This window comes from Anguilla rostrata, chromosome 3 (assembly GCF_018555375.3).
Source record: "Anguilla rostrata isolate EN2019 chromosome 3, ASM1855537v3, whole genome shotgun sequence".
In the NCBI taxonomy this organism is placed as follows: domain Eukaryota; kingdom Metazoa; phylum Chordata; class Actinopteri; order Anguilliformes; family Anguillidae; genus Anguilla; species Anguilla rostrata.
Window position 1 is genome coordinate 13,184,802 of NC_057935.1, and position 21,496 is coordinate 13,206,297.

The following is a 21,496-nucleotide window of genomic DNA, read 5'->3' on the forward strand; positions in this document are numbered from 1 at the left end:
CCTCCCACACATATGCCAACCCCCAATACAAACCCTGATAATACACTAGGGTGCGAGATGTACAGTGTAATGACATACAATTTAACAGTCGGCTGGAGACAGAGACATACAGTTAAAATACAATGGAGCCACCCATTAACTCACAAGGCCTGAGATCACTTCCTAAAGATAAGCAACTAATAATATGTGAACTGCTGTACCGTGCAGGCCCAAGGTAACACTGTGACTGTACTGACTTATATGACTAGCCACCCAACAGCCCCTCGCAATTAATCTCCTTCGATGCAATGAGCAGAGAGGCAGTAGGCAGCTACAGTTTTAAACATTTATGGCAGGACTTGATCGGCCATCGACCCCGTGACCCTCAGGGGTCAGGGGTGGAAATTGTGGCCACCAGGCTGTCAAGCCAGCGCACGGCGATGGGCAAGCAACCCGACATTCTTCCACATGACTCATGACTTCCACATGAAGCAGGGCAGCCCAGACTCCTCTGGGCCTGAGAATCTACTGCAGAGGTGGACAAAGAGAGCCTTATCTGTTTCTGGATTTCATTTATTATGCATTTGGCCCAATCACTTACGTGATCTGACATTTCATCAACATTTCTTGACAAGCTCATAAATGATTGATGACTGTTTCTGTTTTCTGTCCACGTGTGAAATGTGTTACTGTGGTCTTATTGATGAATGAACTACTAGGCCTAATACTACTGCTGCTACTAATACTACTACTACTACTACTACTACAACTGCTACTACTGCTGCTGCTACTGCTACTACTAGTACTACTACTACTACTAATAATAATAATAATAATAATAATATAGTTAATTGTAAATGTAAATGGTTCAATTTATATCAGAGATAACATATGAACTGGGTCTGGGCTGTGCTGGACACTGTGTAAACACTGTTTAAAATCAAAGAGTTCATCCAAAAACTAAACAAATAATAATGAGAATAAATAACTAAAAAAATCATAAAACAGCCACATAAAAAAGACAATGTCTCAAGTAGTGCAGTCACAGTGCAGGCTTTGATCACATGGGTGTGGGTAGCAAAGCAATCAGGAGGACAAGGATGAATCTCAAATGAAACATAAATACACACAATCACAAACCATTGTGCTTACGATAGCCCAGTGCAATCTATGATCCCATCCTGTCTCATTAAAAAGCACCCATGTAAAACCAGACTGCAGATACATTTCTAGTCTATCCAACTGGACACCAACCCCCTTCCTTTGGATTAAGTCACAGAATCTACTTCTGCCAATGTCTAAAATTATAATCATTTCCTAATTTGGAATTTTCGGAATGAAGAGTTCTCTTCGTATCTGACACCAATCCATGTGAATTTAAATTACATTTTAATTGTAATTGTTAATAACAAACAAGTCATCACAGGTTGTACCCTGTAAATAAGGTACTTCTATTGATTTTTAAAATAAAATGACTCAGTAGGACATTAGTGTCGTACAGAAAATAATTTTTTTAACAAAATATTTTGAAAGGTTTTTTGGTATTTACATTTCTGACTTCCATTTCTGAGCCAAAACCTGTATAATTTTGAAATACACTGTGATAAATATGTAATATGCCTTTTAAATAGTACACATTATTTATTTTCAAGTACACAGTCAATAGTTCATCAAAGTCAGTTGAGCATTAAATAATGGAAGCACTCCTATACTATTCTAACATTCTAACACGTCCATTCTAACATTGCCACATATTCCAATTCATTACATCCTATTTACACTGCTATTTTCTTTAAGTGTAGTTAAAACAGTATGCAGTTAAACAGGCAAACACAGGTTAATCAGTGATGACAAATCAGAGTTGACAACACACACACACACAAACTAATCAATATATTGATAATGTGCTAAATTGAAAGTCGTCATAGTTCTCCACCACAGGTATCAGAATCCAGTCCTGGAGGGCTGCATTGTCTGCTGGTCTGTGCTTCAGCACCAGTAATTTGTAATTGTAACTTGTTGATTGGCTAAAGAATCCACACACCTTCTTCTTATGGCCCTAATTAGCAGCTGATTGAATGGAAACCACACATACCTGCAGACACTGGGGCCCTCAAGGACCTGAATATACAACAATGTGAGACAGGTATGACAAATGTCTTATTTTGGCCATGCTTTGCAAAATGGGTCAAATTATTCTTTGTGACCTGAACCGAAAAACACACACAAGATTTCATAAATGTGTTTTAACTGCAATATCACAAAGAAAAAACAAAAGCCTCAGAATTTGGCAAAATATTATTCTGACATCACTTCAGAAGAGGAGAAAGCATTCAAACACTGCACATAGTCAATGAAAGGAGTGACATAATACATATAGAGTCTCTTGGCTCTGAAATCTGTTGAGTGTCATTTTAGTTTAAAAAAACTGGAACACTTTGGAGATCATAGATTACTGAAACAATCTTTTAGATTCTGAGAAGCAGCTTTGAATTCACAGCCAGTTTGTCAACATCAGTGTAGAGAGAAAGTGGTTATGCTCAATGTACAATAAGCTCCCCTCATACAAATGACATCTCTTCAACCTGATTTGCTTTCTTACTATTATAGTTAATTCCTGTTTGATTTCCTGTTTTTGTTGCACTGATTATTTTGCTCTGTAATTCCTACATAGGAAATGGACTGCATATGTGTAGTTTCTATTAAATATTTCCTGCAAAGAATTCAAGCTTTGAAGGTTTTATTCTGCTGTTTTTTCTCCTATAAATTTACCACCCGGGGTGCGGCTGAACACATCCAATACCACCCCAGTTTAGGAAGTCCAATTACCGGCAACCGTCTCGTTCAAGTGCAAATCCCACTGCTGATTCTTAGAGAGTGTAGACATCTGTGGTTCTCCTCCAAAACATGTGGTGTCACCAGCTGTTTATTTTCACGTTGCACAGTAAAGCCAAGCTCACAGAGTGGAGTTGGAGGAAAATTAGTCGCATTTATATAGACTCGCTCCCAGGAAAATGAGAAAATGAGTTTTGCCGCTAATGTTGAGACAGATCACTAAAGAACATTTAGTTAAAATCTTGGAATGTTTTTCAGTTGATGGACTACAGAGGCAGCTTTAAAGCACGCTCATAAATGATGAGCCATTTTCTAGAACTGTGATCCCCTGTGACACTAGTGATAGTTACTCTACAGCGCATTTAAGAATACCGTCTTTAAAAAGATTGTTTTTTTTTACAGTTTCTGTGCTTTGTAAGTCATGAAATATTCCTCAATAAACATTTTGTGAATGGCCATGAATTGCTGTGAAGCAAGAAAAGCCTCCTCACTCTGAACTCGACTTCCTCACAGTTTTTCAAACAGATATTCCAGGTAGAAGGAACAAGGCTGTTTTCCACCACGGTGCCGTCAGTAAAAACGGACGGACGGCTGTTACTGCAGGGTAGTGCTATACGAGAGGCATGGGAGATGGTTCGATCCCCGGGGTTCAAGCTCGCCAGCCCAGAACGGGCTCTGGCTCTGACCACGCGGTCTAACTCGCCGCGCACTTCTCCTCCTTGTCCACGGGGTTCCGGCGGGTTCCGCTGAGCTTGGCCCTGAGGGAGTGCTCGGCGATCAGCTGGTTTATCTCATTCTGCCTGTAGGAGGAGAGCTTCTGGGACAGCCACACGCCCTTGGGCGGGGCCTCTGTGCGCCGGAGGTTTCGGACGCAGGCCCGGCCCACCAGGTAGGCCAGCTCGGCCACGTTCAGCAGGACGCACACGCCCGACGCCGCCAGCATGAAGATGGTGAAGATGGTCTTCTCCGTGGGCCGGGAGACGAAGCAGTCCACCGTGTTCGGGCACGGGTACGAGTCGCACTTGACCAGCCGCAGCATCTTGTAGCCAGGGTAGATGAGGTAGAAAATGTACATGAAGGCGGCCTCGAAGGCGATGCGGAAAACGATGCTGACGGTGTACGTCCACCAGAGGGCGCCGATGATCTTGAACTTCTGGCTCTTGATCTCCTCCACGTCCTTGGCGCTGGCGCCGCGGCCCGACAGCTTGAGGAGCTTCTTGTCGACGTGGCGACGGTGGGCCACGTGCATGGCCACCAGCAGGGCCGGGGTGGAGACCAGGATGAGCTGCAGGGCCCACAGGCGGATGTGCGAGATGGGGAAGAACTGGTCGTAGCAGACGCTGTTGCAGCCGGGCTGCTGGGTGTTGCAGGTGAAGCCCGTCTTCTCGTCGCCCCACACGCTCTCGGCCGCCACCACCAGCACCAGGATGCGGAAGATGAAGAGGACGGACAGCCAGATGCGGCCGATGCCTGTGGAGTGCCTGTTTACGCCGCTGATCACGGCATAAAAGGACGCCCAGTTCATTTTCGCTTCCAGGTCTGAAACGCAGGAACAGAAAAAAATAAGTGTGTGTGTGTGTGTAACAATTCCCTGCATGTTTCCAGGTACACAATTACTGCAGAGACTAATTGATATGTTGAATAGCACAGGTGTCTCCTGCTCTTTTACTAATTACTAGGAGTGTAACGATACAACTTGATAACGATACGATACAATAGTGATACTCTGAGCAACGATGCGATGCAGTACGATTTATCTTCATTTATAACAATGTTATTATGATGTGTAACAATTATTGACGATACGATTAGAAAGTGGCCGTTAGATTTGACAGATTCACCCCACCCCACCCCACCGACACTCACAATATCATTGAAATCAATATCATTGAAACAAAAAAGTCTAACTTCCAAAGTTAACGAGTGTGCTTATTAACTTCAGTGCGTCAATCTACCTAAATAAAAATTAGCCATGTAAATGAATGATTCATCGCAATACGAATCGATTTATACATCACATCAGTGCAGTTGTAGAGTGACGTTTGCATTGCAATGCACTGATGGATCAATGTTTCATTACACCCTGACTAATTATAATGCAAATATGGAGGCATCAATGTTGTTTTTTCTAATGCATAGGAATGCACATTTTGCATAACAGGATATCAAAATACTCTGAGGGTGATAAGAACAAATCAAAATTATTGACAGTGAGTTATCGCTCATGCAATGAAAGTATCTAAGGTATTATAGGCAGCAGTATCTGTATATTTCTGTCTATAAAATATAAAGCTGTGCATATTTCTGTATATAACTTGACAATATATTTTCCATTGTTGACAAGCATTTGCACGACAATCAATGTCATTGTTTTGACAACTAAATAATTATCAATGTAGTATTCATACATATACATTCACTGTATAATGAGTTTAGACCCAGTAACACCATCAAACCACATTAGAATTAGGCTACTAGTAATACGACACACCTAGCAAGACATATCGATATAGCAAATTGCACAGCACTGACTGACTTCCATCAGCACTTTAGGCTCTATCTAAAACAAAGTCGGCTTTATAGCAGCCAGTAAAATATTATCTCGTGAAAAGTATGCCAACAGTTCAAAACCTCCATAAATTCTTTAATTATTGATTCAAACAAAAAATGTTTGTTTTAATCAATGGTGAGTCTTAGACTTGCTACGTCGCATATTTAAAGCTCCCTGCAGGTGCTTGTTTATATAGTTATCCATCACAGTTTTGTCATGCTTTTTCACCACAATGATCTACTTGGAAAAAGACGGGAAAGAAGGAAGGACGATGTTCAGTCAAAATAAAATTTAGATTCTACTTATGTGAATTCAAAACATTTCCGTGATTTTAAAACTAATCCTGGACCCTAAATTCATTGACTGCGAGAAAGGTTAGGATATAAACTCCTCTTACAAGTTCAAAGGTCACTCCCACGTTTGGCATCAAGATGGGATTTCTGTTAGACACTGTCCAGTTAAATTTGAAAAACCATTTATTCCTTGTAGCCTCCGAAGATGAGTCAGCAACAACCTGCAATGCAGTTCATCTCTGTCAAACATAAGCCGCAACAGGCCTCCGAAGGAAAGATATTAAAATCCCACAATCTCCCAGAAAGTGTGTCATTCAGGTAGATCATACTCCATGAGAAGATTTCTGAATAAATTCCGGTTATTTCCACAGCAGGTTGTCAGGAACATTGTGCAATGCCAGAGGAAACTTGGGTGTTTGTTGGGTCTGACTTGCCAGCACAGCCAGGACATCAAGGAACATCTAACAAGGGAAAATTCCAAAATGAGAGAACGAGGGAACAAGAGAATGACAGAATCGTCTCGATGCCCTGGAGACTGCTTAAAAGTGAGGGGCGGGGTCATGTACCATGCGGGTGGTCACCTGACTACCTGTTCTGAAGCCAATGGCAGAAGTGTATCCGAGCCACATGACCAGCGTGTCATAGACCCCACCCTCATTGCCCTGGCACTGACTGGTGCCACAGACCCGAGGTGCACTGGGGTGTCTGGGCTCAGTCCAAAAACTTTGGGCCTAGCTTTCCAAATTCTAGCAGCCCTGTCTGCAGTTGCCCAGCTTAAGAGTGGACATCAACATGTAACACGTCACCTGGCCCACACTGGCAAAGTCACTGTAATTTAATGCAAAAGGACCAAACTGCAACCTTGCACACTAAATTAGAAGCCATTCTCAACTCCATCACAGATAGAAACCTCTTCACATAACTCATTAAATTTTGGTAAACATGTCAGATCAAAGGAAAGACGGACTAGAACGATGAAAGATCAACTGTGGTCCTTACACCTCATTCAGGTGTTTTTGGGAGTGGTGGACAAAAGAGGAGATGAGAGCCACACTGTGCAGCAGCAGAAACAGATTCTCGGGCAGTAAAAGTAAGTGTCAGTATGCAGATCTCAATGAGCACCATGAACCCAGACCGTTTCAAATCCCCTCTAATCAGTTTTGACTAAAATTAAAGCAAAAATGCATCAGTGAATTTTTAAACCACAAAAATTCCATATCATCAAAAAAAAAACACTATCAAAATCAAAAACACAGTTAGCCTGGTCAGCTAAATGTTTGAATCGGCAAGCAACAGTGGAAAGGGACACCACTTACAAAGATGGAAACAGTGTGGTAATGTGTTTTCCACAGAGGGGTTTTTGTTTTTCCTACAACTGTTTTCTGGACTTCTCTGTCCTCAAATAAAATCCTATAATCACATTAGCATCCTTTCATTGCAATTACAGTATATCAGACGGGTCCCCACCACTGAACCAAAGCAACGACTAATACCCCTCCACTCTGTTTAAGAACATTTAGAATGTTTGGTGATAAGAACAGGTAATTCAGCCAATCTGTGCTCACTATTTTGTCTAGTCTTGAGTGCTTCCTGTGGGTCACCAAACCTGATATTGAGCACCCAAGGGTCTAATGCTCAAGTTAAAGTTCAAAGCCTAAAATCTCTGTTCATATTTCCACTGTTTGTCAGTTTATATAGAAAAGAAAACTTGTTACCTTCAGGTGAGGTGGTTCTCAATTACATCCAAAAATGTGTGGATAAACATCCGAAAAGTGGGCCTATTTTTAGTGAAAGGCTCAGTTGAGGAGAACACCATGCCTTTGAAAATTGCAAATGAATTCCCTGACACTAGCCGCTACCCTGCGCTGTAGAAGTCATATGCTCTTATATAAACTATTTACATACAATGGTGCCCTTTCTCCCGGCAAACAAAACTCTTTAGAATTCAGATCAAACGCCTCGATTTCCGCCTACCCCCAGCCAAAGAAAGAATCTGTGTGGACACACACAACAAAACAGCCTTTCCCGCATTATTTATTGTGCTATGGAAGACAAGGGATGCGAAGGGTGTTTTTGACATGAATCCAAGACAAGTTCCAGAAGAAAAAAATGAGTCACCTCACAAGAAAAAGTGAAAAAAACAATTAAAGAATCGGATCATGGACAGCCACCTATTTTCGGCATAATCTAATCATAATCTTTTTATGCTGTTGTATTTTTAGAATGCTGTCAGTAAAAACAAGAGTGGTATTTACAAGGCATAAACCCTTGTAAATGTCTGTAGGAGAGGGTTTTGAAAACAATGTCTGACTGTAAATGTCAAGACAATCAATGGTTTTAAAGTGTGTTACTGCCAATGCATGAATGGTGGAAAGTTTGTTTCTTACCAGACGCTGGTGCTGAAACAACGTGGGGCCGGGGGCAGCGTTCCAGCTGTGGGATGTTGCTGTCGTAGAAACGGCCCGGGACAGGGCGAACGGGTCAGTGTGGTTCGTACGTCACACATAGCGGACAGACATCAGAGTCCTGAAAGAAAAGGCCCACGTTTCTCTGTCGAGCTGGGTGACACGCGTCACTATTCCATCATGACTACAATTCTGAAAATTCTGCACATTGCAATCTTTCGCTCACTCACACACAGCTTCCCAGTGACTGCAAATGTGCGTCTGCCGCGGTCACAGCTCTTTCGATGGTCATTAGCTATAGCCCGCCTCTTTTGCCGAGTTTGTTCAAGCCGCTGATCCGGTCGCCCCCATTTTGTAAAGATGCATATAAACATTTGTCTAGTTTTACTGCAAAGTCAACAAGGCTCCTTCTGTTAGCCGCGGTTCCTGGAGACGTGCAGCACAATCGGCTGCCCACAATTCGAGAGTTTTCTGAAGCACTTTGTGTAACGAAATGTAGGCTTATCACTGTTCAAATACGCTTTGAACATTCAAGGTGCCTTGGTTACGATTAGCCTACCAGGGATAATTAGCCTATTGTTGTGCTGAACATATCAAAGCGTTATTCTACATTACGTTATTCAACATTTTGCAGCTAACACCAAAATCATTAATAGCTGAATTAAATCAATGATCATTCCTTACCCCAATCTACAATAGTTATTAAAAGCAACAAACACTACTGACAGACTGGGCATGCTTACTACCGTTAGTTTAATTGACCTTTGAAATTAAGTTTGACTAAAAAGAAAAAAAAAACTTTTCAATGCAAGCATGGCTCAAATGGATTGTAACAAGACATTGTAGGCATTTACTGCTCCTATTAGACAAGTCTAGAAGCTTCAGATCAGAGACTGTAAAAAATATGGACAAAGCTACTGTGACGTCACCCATTGACTCTCCGTGGGTCTCCGAAAATACGTTTTGAAGCTCAATGGCGGGCGCGGCCATATTGGAGTTGGAGCCAAAACCACAGAGTTTAAAAGCCGCTCTGTGATTTTTACAATTTGATTGACAGTCCGGTGCGGAAAAGCCCATCAACCTGAACGAGGCTAGCTGACTGTCTGCCGTTATGTTTTAAAATATATTATCAGATGTTTACGGAGTTTAATTTCCATCCGTGACTGTACTGTCATGTAATCACGTTATATGTATGACATTAAAAATACAATTAGGCTATGTTCAGTTATCTTCAATTCATGTTTCTCAGCAAAACGAATATGCTTAACTAGCATATCAGCTTGCCAGTGAGCTAGGTAGGCTATCCGTGGTTAGCTCACGCATTAGCAATATGAACCACAGGGGAAGAACATTGACTACACTGATGGTCAATCAATCGGAGATGTGTAGGCTACTGGTGATTTGACTAGGCTAATTTTCGTATAACTGTCTGGTAGATCTGCTGTTAACCGAGCAAGTTATCGTCGTAGGTTTTCGCCAGTCAGTTAATGAGCCAGTAACTGCTACTACTAGCTACTCCATCGCCGTTTGTGGTGTTCACTTGCTGGGTGACGCTAGCTGACCGATCGTTCGCAAATCACTTTCTACCGAATAAAAATTAACACTGTCAGCGGTTATTAACAAATCTACCAAGTATTTTAATAACTGATCTGCAGGCGTGTAAATATGACAACGCACTTTGTACAGCAAGTTTTCCACCTGGTGCATGAAGACAAAAATAATGTAGCCTACGTTGAATTTCTAATTATTATTAGGCTATCGTTTTTTTCTTGTAAATCATCAAAACCGAAGTAATCCGGAAGTGACGCAAGCTGTACCTCATTGGTCCAGAACAAATATTGGCCCTGTGCCCAAATGATGCAATAAATCATAAAATAGACCCATGGACAGTCATAAGACGAATAAAATACACCTATTATGACTATTTGTTCTTGTGAGAAAAAATTAGTGGCTTTGTATTTTTATTGCATTTGTACCGTAGACTTACATGGAAACCGGATATGAAAACACCTATACTGGAGCCATCCGTAGGGGCGCTAGTGAGCAACCAGGAACTACAACACCAGGAAATGAGCTTCAAAAACGAAGTCTGGTTTTGGCCGCTTGCTTCAGATATGGCCAGCCTTTGAATGGAATTAACAAAATCGTTCAACCTTCCGGCTTTGTCGAGGTAGGCTACCTCATAAAAATTGCAATATGCTGCTGGAGGTCAGTGTAAACTCTCGCATTTAATACATTCGATATTATACATCATATAAAATGTAGCCTGAAATACTTTTGGTAAATAAATAATTATAGAACTCAGATAAACAAAGCCTTTCCTTTGTGTATCTTAACCGTACCAGCAGACAAAACTCCTTATTCCAACGTTATATTTCAGCATTATCTGCATCAAAACCCGACGAGGAAAGCGGAGTCTTTTACTCACCATAAAGACCGGATTATTTCTTCAGGACAGGCAAATACAATGCCAGCCACTCTAGAAATTCATGTTTGTTTTTGATATAATAGTTCATTGCACAACTAATTCAGCCAATGATTGCCTTCAATTCCCCACCCCCCACCTAGCAAGTCTCAGATACCCTGTATCTAGATTTTTTCCGACCAGTGAACAAAGTGTACTAGGTGATAGAACTTATAAGATAGACCTTATTACACACTTCTGAATCTATCCACAATGTGCTCTCCATAATTAAGTCAACCCACTAATGACTTAAAATGTTGAATTTAACATAGTTTAACATGGGTTTTCCACCTTTTGTGAAACAATGCAGCTGTGTAAGGAAAATACAAACACACAAAACCAAGGAGCAGACCCAAACAGGAAAACAGGAAGGAAAACCCCCACAAAAGCAGTGAATCTTTATTAACATGTAGATCCATGCGAAACAAAAGCTTCTCAACACAGAAGCATGATTGCACAGTAGCAGGGAATCCAATAAAACAAGGTGGTCCCACGCTAGGCTCCTTGTGTATAGTACAGTACTCCCCAGAACACCACCACCCAGAATCCTGAAATAAACGTGAAAATGGAACACTCTTCCATAGGTGAGCTCACAACGCGAACTTTCAACAGAGATGCACAGCTGCTCGGGCTGCTGGTTTGCTCATCCAATCAAGTCGCTGTTTCCGTATCGAATCCAGATCAAGCCAGTGCTGCACTGTGGCCAGCAGCAGTGCAGGCAGGGGCGTAACTGGCCATAGTGTTGCCTGGGCAAGGACAAATCTCAGTGTTCAACAGTGACCCCCCTCTGGTCAAAATGGTTGCCTGCAGTCTGCCTTCACAAGTCAGACTTTTGTGTCGTCCTCCAACCCCGTGTCTGAGCAAGCTTAGGTGGTGAAAAGGAGCAATGGCGGACAACAGCTCACATTTCAGAGAACACATTCTTTCTGGCGCTCCGACAGAGGCTACAGCATTAAATACAAACAACTGGGCATTCCAAGAGAAAACGGAAAAGGCAGTTGGGTAAAGAAAAACTTCCCACCTCATTTTACATGCACTTTGTGACTGACCAGAAGGCAACAAGCAAGAAATGAAATGTTAAGCATCAATGAATTCTTCAGCCATGAATTTAAGCAGTCACATATCCTGATTCTCATGCAATATTTTTCTTCCATCTCTCTCTCTTCCTTTCTGCCTCTCAATAAAAAATAAAATTGTTACACACGTACAACATTTCTTGCTATGAAAATTAGCTGCGGAAAATCACGCTCAACATTGTTCCTCTCAAGTGTTGAGCATTTGTAAACCAATCAAAGGTGCATTACTACCGCCTACCATGTGTGAGAGTGGAGGTCTCCACACCATACTCACAAAAGTGACTGTCAGTCTGGTGTAGCTTATAAAGGCATGCCATCTTACAAATTCTCACTTTTGTTTGTGACCTATACACTTGAGATATTATGTGCAAGTATAACAGAACAACAAAATGGAAACACTAACTGAAGTCAAAATTACAAAATATAATATGCAATTGAACCTCAGTTGGTCTCAATGTCTGTCCATTAGCAGAGACAGGGAAGGGATTATTATTGTGGCACTTGACAAACGAAACTGAACATGCACACCCAACACAAGCGCTTAAACACACAAGCCATCTTCAGCTTGTCTCCAATGTAAGTGTCATTTCCTGTTTTGAGAATAACATGAAATGAGGTGTTTCTCCCACTGTGAAGCCTTCCCTCTGGTCTTCTGTAGGACACTGCCTGCACAGCAAATGGATGGCACAGCAGTTAGAAACATGGATTGTTAACAAGAGGCAGCAGGGTTCAGGTCTGGAATAGTACACTGCTATTAAACCTCGATAAAGTCACTCCGTCCTAAGACACTTCAGTAAATTTAGATGAATACGAGCTAGGAAAGTCACTCTGAATGAGGGTCAATACTGAGGAAATAAAAACTTCACAACTACACTTATACAATCCATGTCACTAAACTGAGATTAAAATTTTTTTTTCAAGGGGGCTGTAGACTGAGACAACACTGGCCTCTAGTGGTCTCTTCATGACTAACACACACAGGCTTACCTTTCCAGCGTTTCAGGTTATCATGGTGGGCGTGGCCATTTTGGGCCAGTCGCAAAGACAGCGAGGAGCCCCTCCTGAAACAATGATAAACAAGGCCTTCATTAGGCAATTTTTAACCACAGTACAGCAACACTATGTTATGCATGCATTTACAACGTATTGCCATGAGTCCATATTATTATCTTCCATTCAAGGCAAAATTTATGCGACAAGGGCACATACCTGGTCCAAAGCATTTCAGAGTCGCCCTGTCAAACAGAGAGACGTGTCTGTGAAGCCCTCATACCTCATCGCCCCAATCTTGCCCTTCTCCATGAAGAGCTCTATCCTGACGTCTTTCCCCTGGGGGTACAGACGGGCGTACAGGGTCCTCCCCTTCACTTTGTCCTTAAACCAGTCCACCGCGTCTGGGGTCCAGTCCTGCCCGTTCACTGGAGACACCTGCAGCTCGAGCGGGAGAGCGAAAGCTACGTTATCAGCCAATTCTGCGTTTCACCAAAACTCCTCTGCTGCCTATTGTGACTGCTCCAGGAATAATTATGAACGTTTTACTCCAGCTAATAATTCCATCATTTATTAGTTTTCACCTGCAAGATCTGAACCACAGCTGAAAAGCTCATAAAATTTGCAATAACTCAAACTGAAATATAGTAAATATACTGTGTTTTAAAAATAGCTTCAGGTGCATACCAGACCTATTGTGAGGAAACCACTACTTCTTAAAATGGCTTGAGTCTGGACAGCCAATAGCTTGTTATTAACAGTGGGAGAGCGAGGCTTTGTGAACCGTGTAATGACAGAAGCTGAAAATGTGTCCGTTAATCACTTACTTTCATGCATCGGTTATGCCCTTTGCTTCCATAGTAAAATATCGGATAAAACCAGTGAGTCACTGATAACTAGGGACCACAGAAATGACCCACTACTGTTGTAACCTGTAATTGCAGCAATCTGAGGACCTTACACTGTATTCTCTTCTCAGGGCTCTTATTAGAACTCAGACTGCAGAACATGAATCATTCCAAATGATTCATTCATCCAATTATAAAAAAGTGAAGTTTTGGTGCATGCGGAACTGCTCACGTTCGCTAGCGCCACCTGCAGGGCCTGCTGCGGCACGCCGGCCGTCTGTGCGTCCAGCTCTCTGAGGCGGTACAGGGGCAGGCGGGCAGTGTCCCCAAAATCGATCCTTCGCACCTCCAGTTCAATGTGCCTCCCGTCTGCCCCCGTCCCCTCCCCGTCACTCACAGTCTGGCTGGTATCTGAAACAAGCAAGGGGCCCACAGCATGGTCAGTCCTCCACAACGATACTTTTTTAACATTCATTACATACACTGTATTTGACCTAGGTAATCATTACCATTTATTTCCTGGTGATTCTATGAGTTATTCTAATGGCATTTTTTCAAATGGTGTGTAATTTGTTTTCTGGCCTTTCTGTTTTTATCTTTTGTTTCACTGTTTTGGCTACATTCAGATATGAAAGGTGCCATGTAATTACACTAATAGAAAGATATTTTACTCGGGCCCCACCTGCTTGCATGCCGCAGATTCTGAGCACCTGGGCGCGGCACCACAGCTTGTGCTCGGAGAACCAGGCTGCGACGCAGGCACCTATGTCTGGAACGCAGTTCATCTGCGCGAGAGAGCTGCGGGATTTAAGACTACTGCTGCAGCGGACACAGAAAACAGCTACAGTTAGGCTCTATGGCACATCTGCACTTCCGTTTTACAGAGGCCAGTTTCCCTGGATCCAATCAATGCTGCCCACTCGCCAAATAGCTAAACTGTTAGTCAATCAAAAGAAAGGGGGGAAACCCCACTGTCTTCTCTGTAATACAAAGCAACCGCATTGCAATTACATCGGTCTAATCCACTACGCAATCTTATGATGAATGTTAGTCTACTTAATTATTGATTCAGCAGAACTTTCTATGAAAATAACTGCATGTTGGGAATTAGCCTTGGCTAGAAACACATGCATATTACATTGGACAGTGCATTTACAATTGTCAATGTTTTCTGTGCTTGTCCCTTACAAATGAACAAATAAATGAGAAAAAAAAATAATCCAGGGATTTACTAACACATTAACTCATTTCCAAAAAAAAAAAAAAAAAAAAAAGTCAAAAACATGAAAAATTAACAACTTACTCCATCATCTGAGGCAGCCGCTGGAGCTCAGAGCTGACGTGCTGGATGAAGAAGTCGCTGGGGCTGACCACGTGGGAGACGGTCACTTCCATCTCTTCAAACTTGCGGATTTTAAATTCGGGGATTCTGACAGCAGCGTCGACTCTGCTCACGGGAGCTGGCCCCGCGATAGGAGGACCGCTGCCGACATCGGGCTTCACAGCTGCAGACAATTGGCTTTGACCCGCGGACGACGGTCCCTGCCGCGACACTCCCAGGACTTCGAAGTACGACTCGCCGCAGCTGTCGACGGGCGACTCTGGCTCCTGCCCCAGAGGCTTTTCAGAGACGTCACAGGCACCTTCGGTGAAAATATCGGCGACGTCCCACAACTCGCGTTTAGTGGCCACAACACAGCTGTAGATTAAACAGCCAGCGCTAACGTTTCCCTTCGGTTTGAACACAGGAACCAGGCTGGAAAACTGCCGTTTCTCTAAACTAACTGGGACTTTGCTCTCCTTGTCTGCCGCCTTTTTATCCGTGACCTCATGCTGCCGTGGCGTTGCCGAGGGTTTCCCTTTGAAGAACGTGACCTGCACGTCATTGTCGCCGCTGTTCCTTATGAAGCGTATTAGCTGAGACGCGGTTTGCTTCTGATGCTGAACCCTGAGACAGTTCCCCTGCTCCCACTCCGTGAATTGTGGAGATATGTGCTGAACCACAGAATGCACCTTCTGTATAGGGAATTCCTGTGGATCCTCAAAAACATTCTTCAGGCCAGGGTGGTGTCTTGGTCCCTGAAGTGGATACACCCTCCCTCTCTCGCTTGCCACTGGTATGCTTTCTCTCTTGTCTCCAGACAGTGAATCGCACACCTCAATGTTAAGCGCACAACTTGAGGAAGCAGAGCGTAGGACCACCTCTGACTGAGTGGCCAGGGCCATCTGTATATGGTGGAGAGATAGCATAGCTCCAAATGTCTGCACTGCATTCGTTATAGAGGTCGCCATCAGAGCGTTCTGCAACATGGGTCCGAAGCGAAGCACGTCAGAGACCCTGATCTCTCTGCTCCCAGACGTGCAATATGACATCGGCATACTTAAAACACGTGGACAGAGAGTTTCTGTTACTGTAGGTACTTTTAAACCACACGGAGGCTCTATACCTACAGTAGAAGGAGAAATGCCCATATGCACAATTTAAACATCTCTGACTGGCAGAACAGACCAAAATAACATTATCCATCAGGGAACATCCAGCATGGGGAAAACAGAACAGGAATTTGAAATGGAAAGAATGTTTCATTTAGCAACTGACTTCTAAAAATCTGTAACCTTAAAAAACACACAAAGACACACATACACAAACAGAACAATCCCCCATGAAACTGCTGAGTCTCCAGTTCTGGAAGAGTGGGAAGTGTTGCTAACCGGGGTGTGGTTTTCATGGTTACAACTGAAACCAAACCCCCTGGATACTGACAGTGAACTGCCTCTAAAAAAGGGAGACTGGAGCAGGATTTCATGTAATTCCATGGAGCACTGCTCCCAGTGCTTCTCAATGAACGCTGTAGCACTTTCAAACACATATGAAAAGCAAGAAATATTAAAAGAGAAACCAGATGAGGGCTATTTTTAATTCCCTTTTAATTCTAATTCTTCCAATTCGTGTTTTCTATATTCCACTTAAATGGTTATAAATGTGCAAAAACAAATAGTTTTACTTATTTAACAAATTAAAATGCGACTTACCCAATTTAAGCTCCTGGAAAAATGTTGCAAGCTGTTGAATTATGTTGCATTTTAAATTTAAAGTCGTTATAAGTTCGGCGCAGTCCTGTGTCGCTCTTGCATCGGTCATGTTCAGAAAGTCTTGTACCGCCTCGTTTACCTATAAAAGAAATACCATAATCATAATTTTGACAGTGAAATGGTCATGCAAAAGAAGGGAGTTCACGATTATGTGCAAAATTTAAGATAAAATCATGCTTAGGCTTATATTACTGATATGGCACAGATCTTAGCTACCTGCTTAAGCAATAACGCTGAAGTTTGCGATTTGACATACAGGAACGAGCTAGCCAGCCAACTGCATGATTACCTTTTCAGTAAAAGTTCGAAGTTCTTTCTCCAGCGTGTTTCTGATTTGTTCCAAGATTATGAGTTTGTAAATAAGAACTCTTTTGGTGACGCTGAAGCTACCTTGAAACTGGTGCTCTACTACCATTTTTACACTCGGGAGATGAAGAATGCAAAGTGGCTATAGTTTAGCTCGCTAGCGGTCTAGCTCAATTAAGTTCTTAAATTGTCCAAGATAGTGAATAAAACACCAAGAAATAACTATTTGCTTTCTTTAAAGCTAGGTAATCACGATAAAGTCAGCTAATCCATATGGATTCACTTTTACGATTTATTTCCAAATTTCCCGGCATTTTAACCCCAACCACCCAAACTGTGTCCTTTTTGCAACCGTCTTCACCGGTCAATCACATCACGTGACTGTCAACCGAATTAAATATATTTTTTAATTGGGCCCCAGATATTGTTGTCATTTTAAAATAGTGTTTGCTTTTTATATTTGTGCTTTGAGTTAAGAATACTGTGAGGATATTATTATTATTATTATTTTAAAATGCCTTCATGGATTTTTAGTCGTAAAATTAACCCAAGTTAACATGCTTAATGCATGCAATAACCAACCCCTTTTTTTTAAAATACAAAAAAGGATGGCATAATTCAGCAAACTATTTTTTATTTTTAAAACTAGGAATAACACATGCAATCGTTTCAACAACAAATAGTTCATTCACATACTTATTTGATGTAAAACAATTTCAGTTTCTTCACTTCTGAATTTAGTTTTCATTTTCATGGGTTGCTGTTTTGGCAATATCATAAATGAATAGGCTACTGGATAACATAAATGTTCAAACTGACAGGAGCAATATTTCACACATAAAACCCTTCAAAAACCCCCCCCTCCAATCCGTAGTTTCAAACACCGGACAAATGCATATCCCCACTAGGTGGTGGTAACAGACCAAGCACAACTGATGCAACAGCACTGTCTTCAGGCATTCTAGCTAGCACTCACAGATTTACTGGGACTCTACACGTCATTTTTTAAAATAAATGTCACATAATTTTATATTCTTAAGAACACAATAAACACTTTGGAGCATCTGGCTCTTGAACTAAACACATTTAAAACATTTTTTGCTATTAAATGTTCACTTCTTTTCATGTACAACTTTGATTGTTCAGAGCCAGAAGGCCGTACACTAGTGCACTTACACTGTTAAATAGGGATTATGATCATCATGGGCATTGTAATATCTATTCTTGTGTTAAATGTCATGAATAAATTTCATTGGAAAGATGGCATTTTCCATATATTAAAGGCATAAGACCATTCTCAAAATTTGAAAGTTCAGAGATTAGACTAATACACACCTGTGCAATTTCTCAAACTAAAAATATACCAAAAAATGACTTTAGGAAGGTTTCTATACATTATACAATATAAATGAAATGATACTAAGACAGGGGCCATTTTGGTACTTTATCTCAAAAATGTATTCACCATCCCCAGACTGTTGAAACATGTTACTATACTATATATATATATATATATATAACATATATATATATATATATATATATATATATATATATATGTGTGTGTGTGTGTGTGTGTGTGTGTGTGTGTATAAGATAAGATAAGATATAAGATATACTTTTTATTGAATCCTGTGGGGTAATTTTTACAGCTAATGTTAACGTTGAAACATAATATTGTGCAATGCTATGCTATTTAATATCACATGACCTGATAGGAATTAATGAGCCATCAGGCTGAAATTCAGTCACACTTTTCAAGTATCACTCACAGGGAAAGAGAGTCAGCATTCTCTTCTTTTGAAAACTTGATATTTGGTTGTATTTTGAAGGGTATGCACACATGTGTGGGTGTGGTGTTCACATGATTTCAGTCTATGAAACTATTTAAAGGGGGTTTGTTTTACAAAATATATAAGGGGGATTTTGCAGGAAAACCCCAATATGAAATACCATGTCATTTCTGTCACAAGCAAGCAGCATGGTTTTAGCAGTAAAGTGACTTCCTCACTTTTCTAAACATGTTATTTATATAATCTATGTGACTGTGTAGAGAAGTGGGGCAAGTAATGAGGATAATTATCATAGTTAAATGAATAAAAAATCCAATAAATTATGGTGGGCTTCCAAAGTCCACCTTCAATTCGTTCATTCAGGAATGTTTAGCATTATAATGTTATTGTATGTATGTATAGTATAAACCTCCATGTCAAGTTAAGGAAAATATGTATTAATATTTGAGTATGTGTATGAAATATGAAAATATCAGTATCATAAATGTACACTTACTTAATACACAATGTCTTAAAAGAACATTACGGACATCAAAAATTGTGATGAGTAAGTAAAAATAATTTTAATTGGATAAAAATATATTTTTAGGGTAGCGACCATAACTACCACTTAACATAAAACATCAACACAGCTTTTCATTCATCTAGCTGCACATACATCATATTATTTACATGAACAACATCATATTGTTAATATATATATATATATATATATATATATATATATATATATTTCAACAGCATATAAGGTGACTTCAGTAAACACAAACTGTTTTAAAACAAGTCCATGCTTTTCTTCAAGTGGCTTATCAAATAAAACAGGCATATCTGTGGTTAGGCCCTACTAACAAGAAGGAAGAACAGTGGTGCAGGAAGTACAGTAATCACTGACAGGCTGTCATAGCATATTTATGATTAGCATTGTTTGGTTCTAGAAAGCTTATACATAATGGAAATAACCCCCCCCCCACACACACACACACACAAATGCATGCATTGTTTAGCCCAGTACAGTAGCACACAGCTTGTATTCCTCCCATATACGAGACAGCTCTTAAGCCGCGTTTCCACCAAAATTACCCGGAACTTTCAGTCCCAGGAACTACTTTACCAGGAACTAAAAGGTTCCTTCAGCCAATGGTTGTCTGCGTTTCCACCGGGGTCTAAAGTACCGCGAAGATTAGGCAAATTAGCCCACTGACGTTGTCGTCGGTCCATCTGTCATATGATTTCTTCTGTAACCCCATACTACCACCGAAGTAGCCTACATTATTTTCTAATAACCGGGACAGCCCGGAGGGGTTTATTCCACGTATATACAACGGGTTACCAACAATGACTATATATGGTTACTTTTGTATTTATTGATTTTCATATATCCTCTCAAACACATTAATTAACAGCAGAAAACATGCACACGTTGTAAACAATTAGCTGTTTTATTACTTTCTCGTCGTCAATTCCATATAGGCTAATCGCAAAATGACAAGAATAGAATGAAAACTCGGACTTGCGTGAAAATGTAAATTAGTAGTGGTACAGCCACCGTTTGCTTTCCTTCGAAGTTACTGCTAGCCGAGCAGCGAAGTGTGCCCTCCAGATGCGAACCATGCACCATAAATGAGTCCACAGTCTTCCTGGTCTTTTCGTGGAATTGAAAAATGGCAGTAAAATTGAGTAAAATTACGGCAGTCTGAAAAAGCTAAAGGGAAGATTACTAGAATTAACCTGTTATTTTACCCGGATAAAAAGTGCGGAAGGTGATTTCCAGTTTGCTTGTACTGTATCACCAATGTTAATTATGCAGAACTACCGCATACCTCACACAACTGTATCAAACGTTTTGAGTCAATTACAACGGGCTAACAAAGAAAATCCGGAAGAAAATATTCAGCAACCGAATTAATCCGTTTGAATGTTTTGGTAGCCTACGTAATATGCTGTCCCAGCACGAATGCTTAGCATTTTATAAAACGAATACTAAAGCAAGAAAAGAACAGAAGAGCACACGTTATAATTCCAAGACGTTGATAGGCTATAACCAAAAGTAGGCTACTGCGCCGCATAACATACACGTTTGATTTGAAGTTATTATGAAAATAAATTGGTTTGCCGCTGCATATTTTCAAACATGGCGGGTAATGGCGGAAAATAAATACAACACAAACGCTACGAGTACTCGACCAATCAGAAATGTTCAGCGCTGCAAGTTCCACCCAAAAGGTTCCTGTACTTTCGGAAAGTACTACCCCCCGAGCAGGAACGTTTTGGGGGGTAAAACAAAGCCCCCAGAACTAAATTTAGACCCTAGTTCCTGCGGTGGAAACGCACTGAGTTCCTCAAAAGGTTCCTAGTTCCGGGGTAGATTTAGATTACTAAAATCTGACACACCTTCACATTAAACAACAATCTGTCATAAGTCATGGGTTTGTAGTCCTACAGGTGCACACGTTTGTCTGCAAGACTGGGAATCATGCAGCTTCGCACATTATAAGATTGCAACAATATTATTTTGGAGATTTGTTTTGTTTTAGCTCCATCGTGTTGGAAACACCAGTGCCCAGACGGGATTCAATTAACTAGAAAAGATCAGATACTGTAATTTTTAGCAGCGTAATTCACATCTGGAACGACCATGTCAGTGAGCACACAAATAATAATTCCGGCTGTTTGTTTTTCTGCAAACACTGAGATCCTCCGATAATTCTATTAATGTCTGGACAAATCTGTCAATATTTGATGTGAATTACAGCTATTTTACATTTTTATAATACTTCATAATACTACAGCTATGTATAGCCTATTTATAGAATATATTTCATATATATTTGTTTGTAAGATTTGTCAAATTAGCTACATATAT

At 40.9% G+C, this 21,496-nt stretch overlaps 1 protein-coding gene across 1 annotated transcript; it reads right to left on the reverse strand.

Moving 5' to 3' along the window:
* Positions 1 to 1,351: 1,351 nt before the first annotated feature.
* LOC135249715 (uncharacterized) lies at positions 1,352 to 17,220 on the reverse strand. Its single transcript, XM_064325232.1, has 11 exons — positions 16,824 to 17,220; positions 16,475 to 16,613; positions 14,745 to 15,888; positions 14,124 to 14,260; positions 13,674 to 13,852; positions 12,877 to 13,031; positions 12,591 to 12,664; positions 12,202 to 12,269; positions 8,046 to 8,104; positions 6,225 to 6,330; positions 1,352 to 4,405 (listed from the first exon to the last, which is right to left on the reverse strand). Exons 1-11 carry the CDS (start codon positions 16,947 to 16,949, stop codon positions 3,509 to 3,511), a joined length of 3,084 nt encoding a protein of 1,027 aa, XP_064181302.1. The 5' UTR covers positions 16,950 to 17,220; the 3' UTR covers positions 1,352 to 3,508.
* Positions 17,221 to 21,496: the final 4,276 nt, after the last annotated feature.

What these genes read in the sequence shown, in the direction of transcription:
- LOC135249715 (XM_064325232.1), bottom strand. Translation starts at nt 16,949, where the DNA reads ATGGTAGTAGAGCACCAGTTTCAAGGTAGCTTCAGCGTCACCAAAAGA. An exon ending in TGTTTCAGCACCAGCGTCTG is followed by an intron (nt 6,331 to 8,045) that starts GTAAGAAACAAA and finishes CTGTGGCACCAG; the next exon opens with TCAGTGCCAGGGCAATGAGG. An exon ending in GTCAGGTGACCACCCGCATG is followed by an intron (nt 4,406 to 6,224) that starts GTACATGACCCC and finishes GGAAACATGCAG; the next exon opens with GGAATTGTTACACACACACA.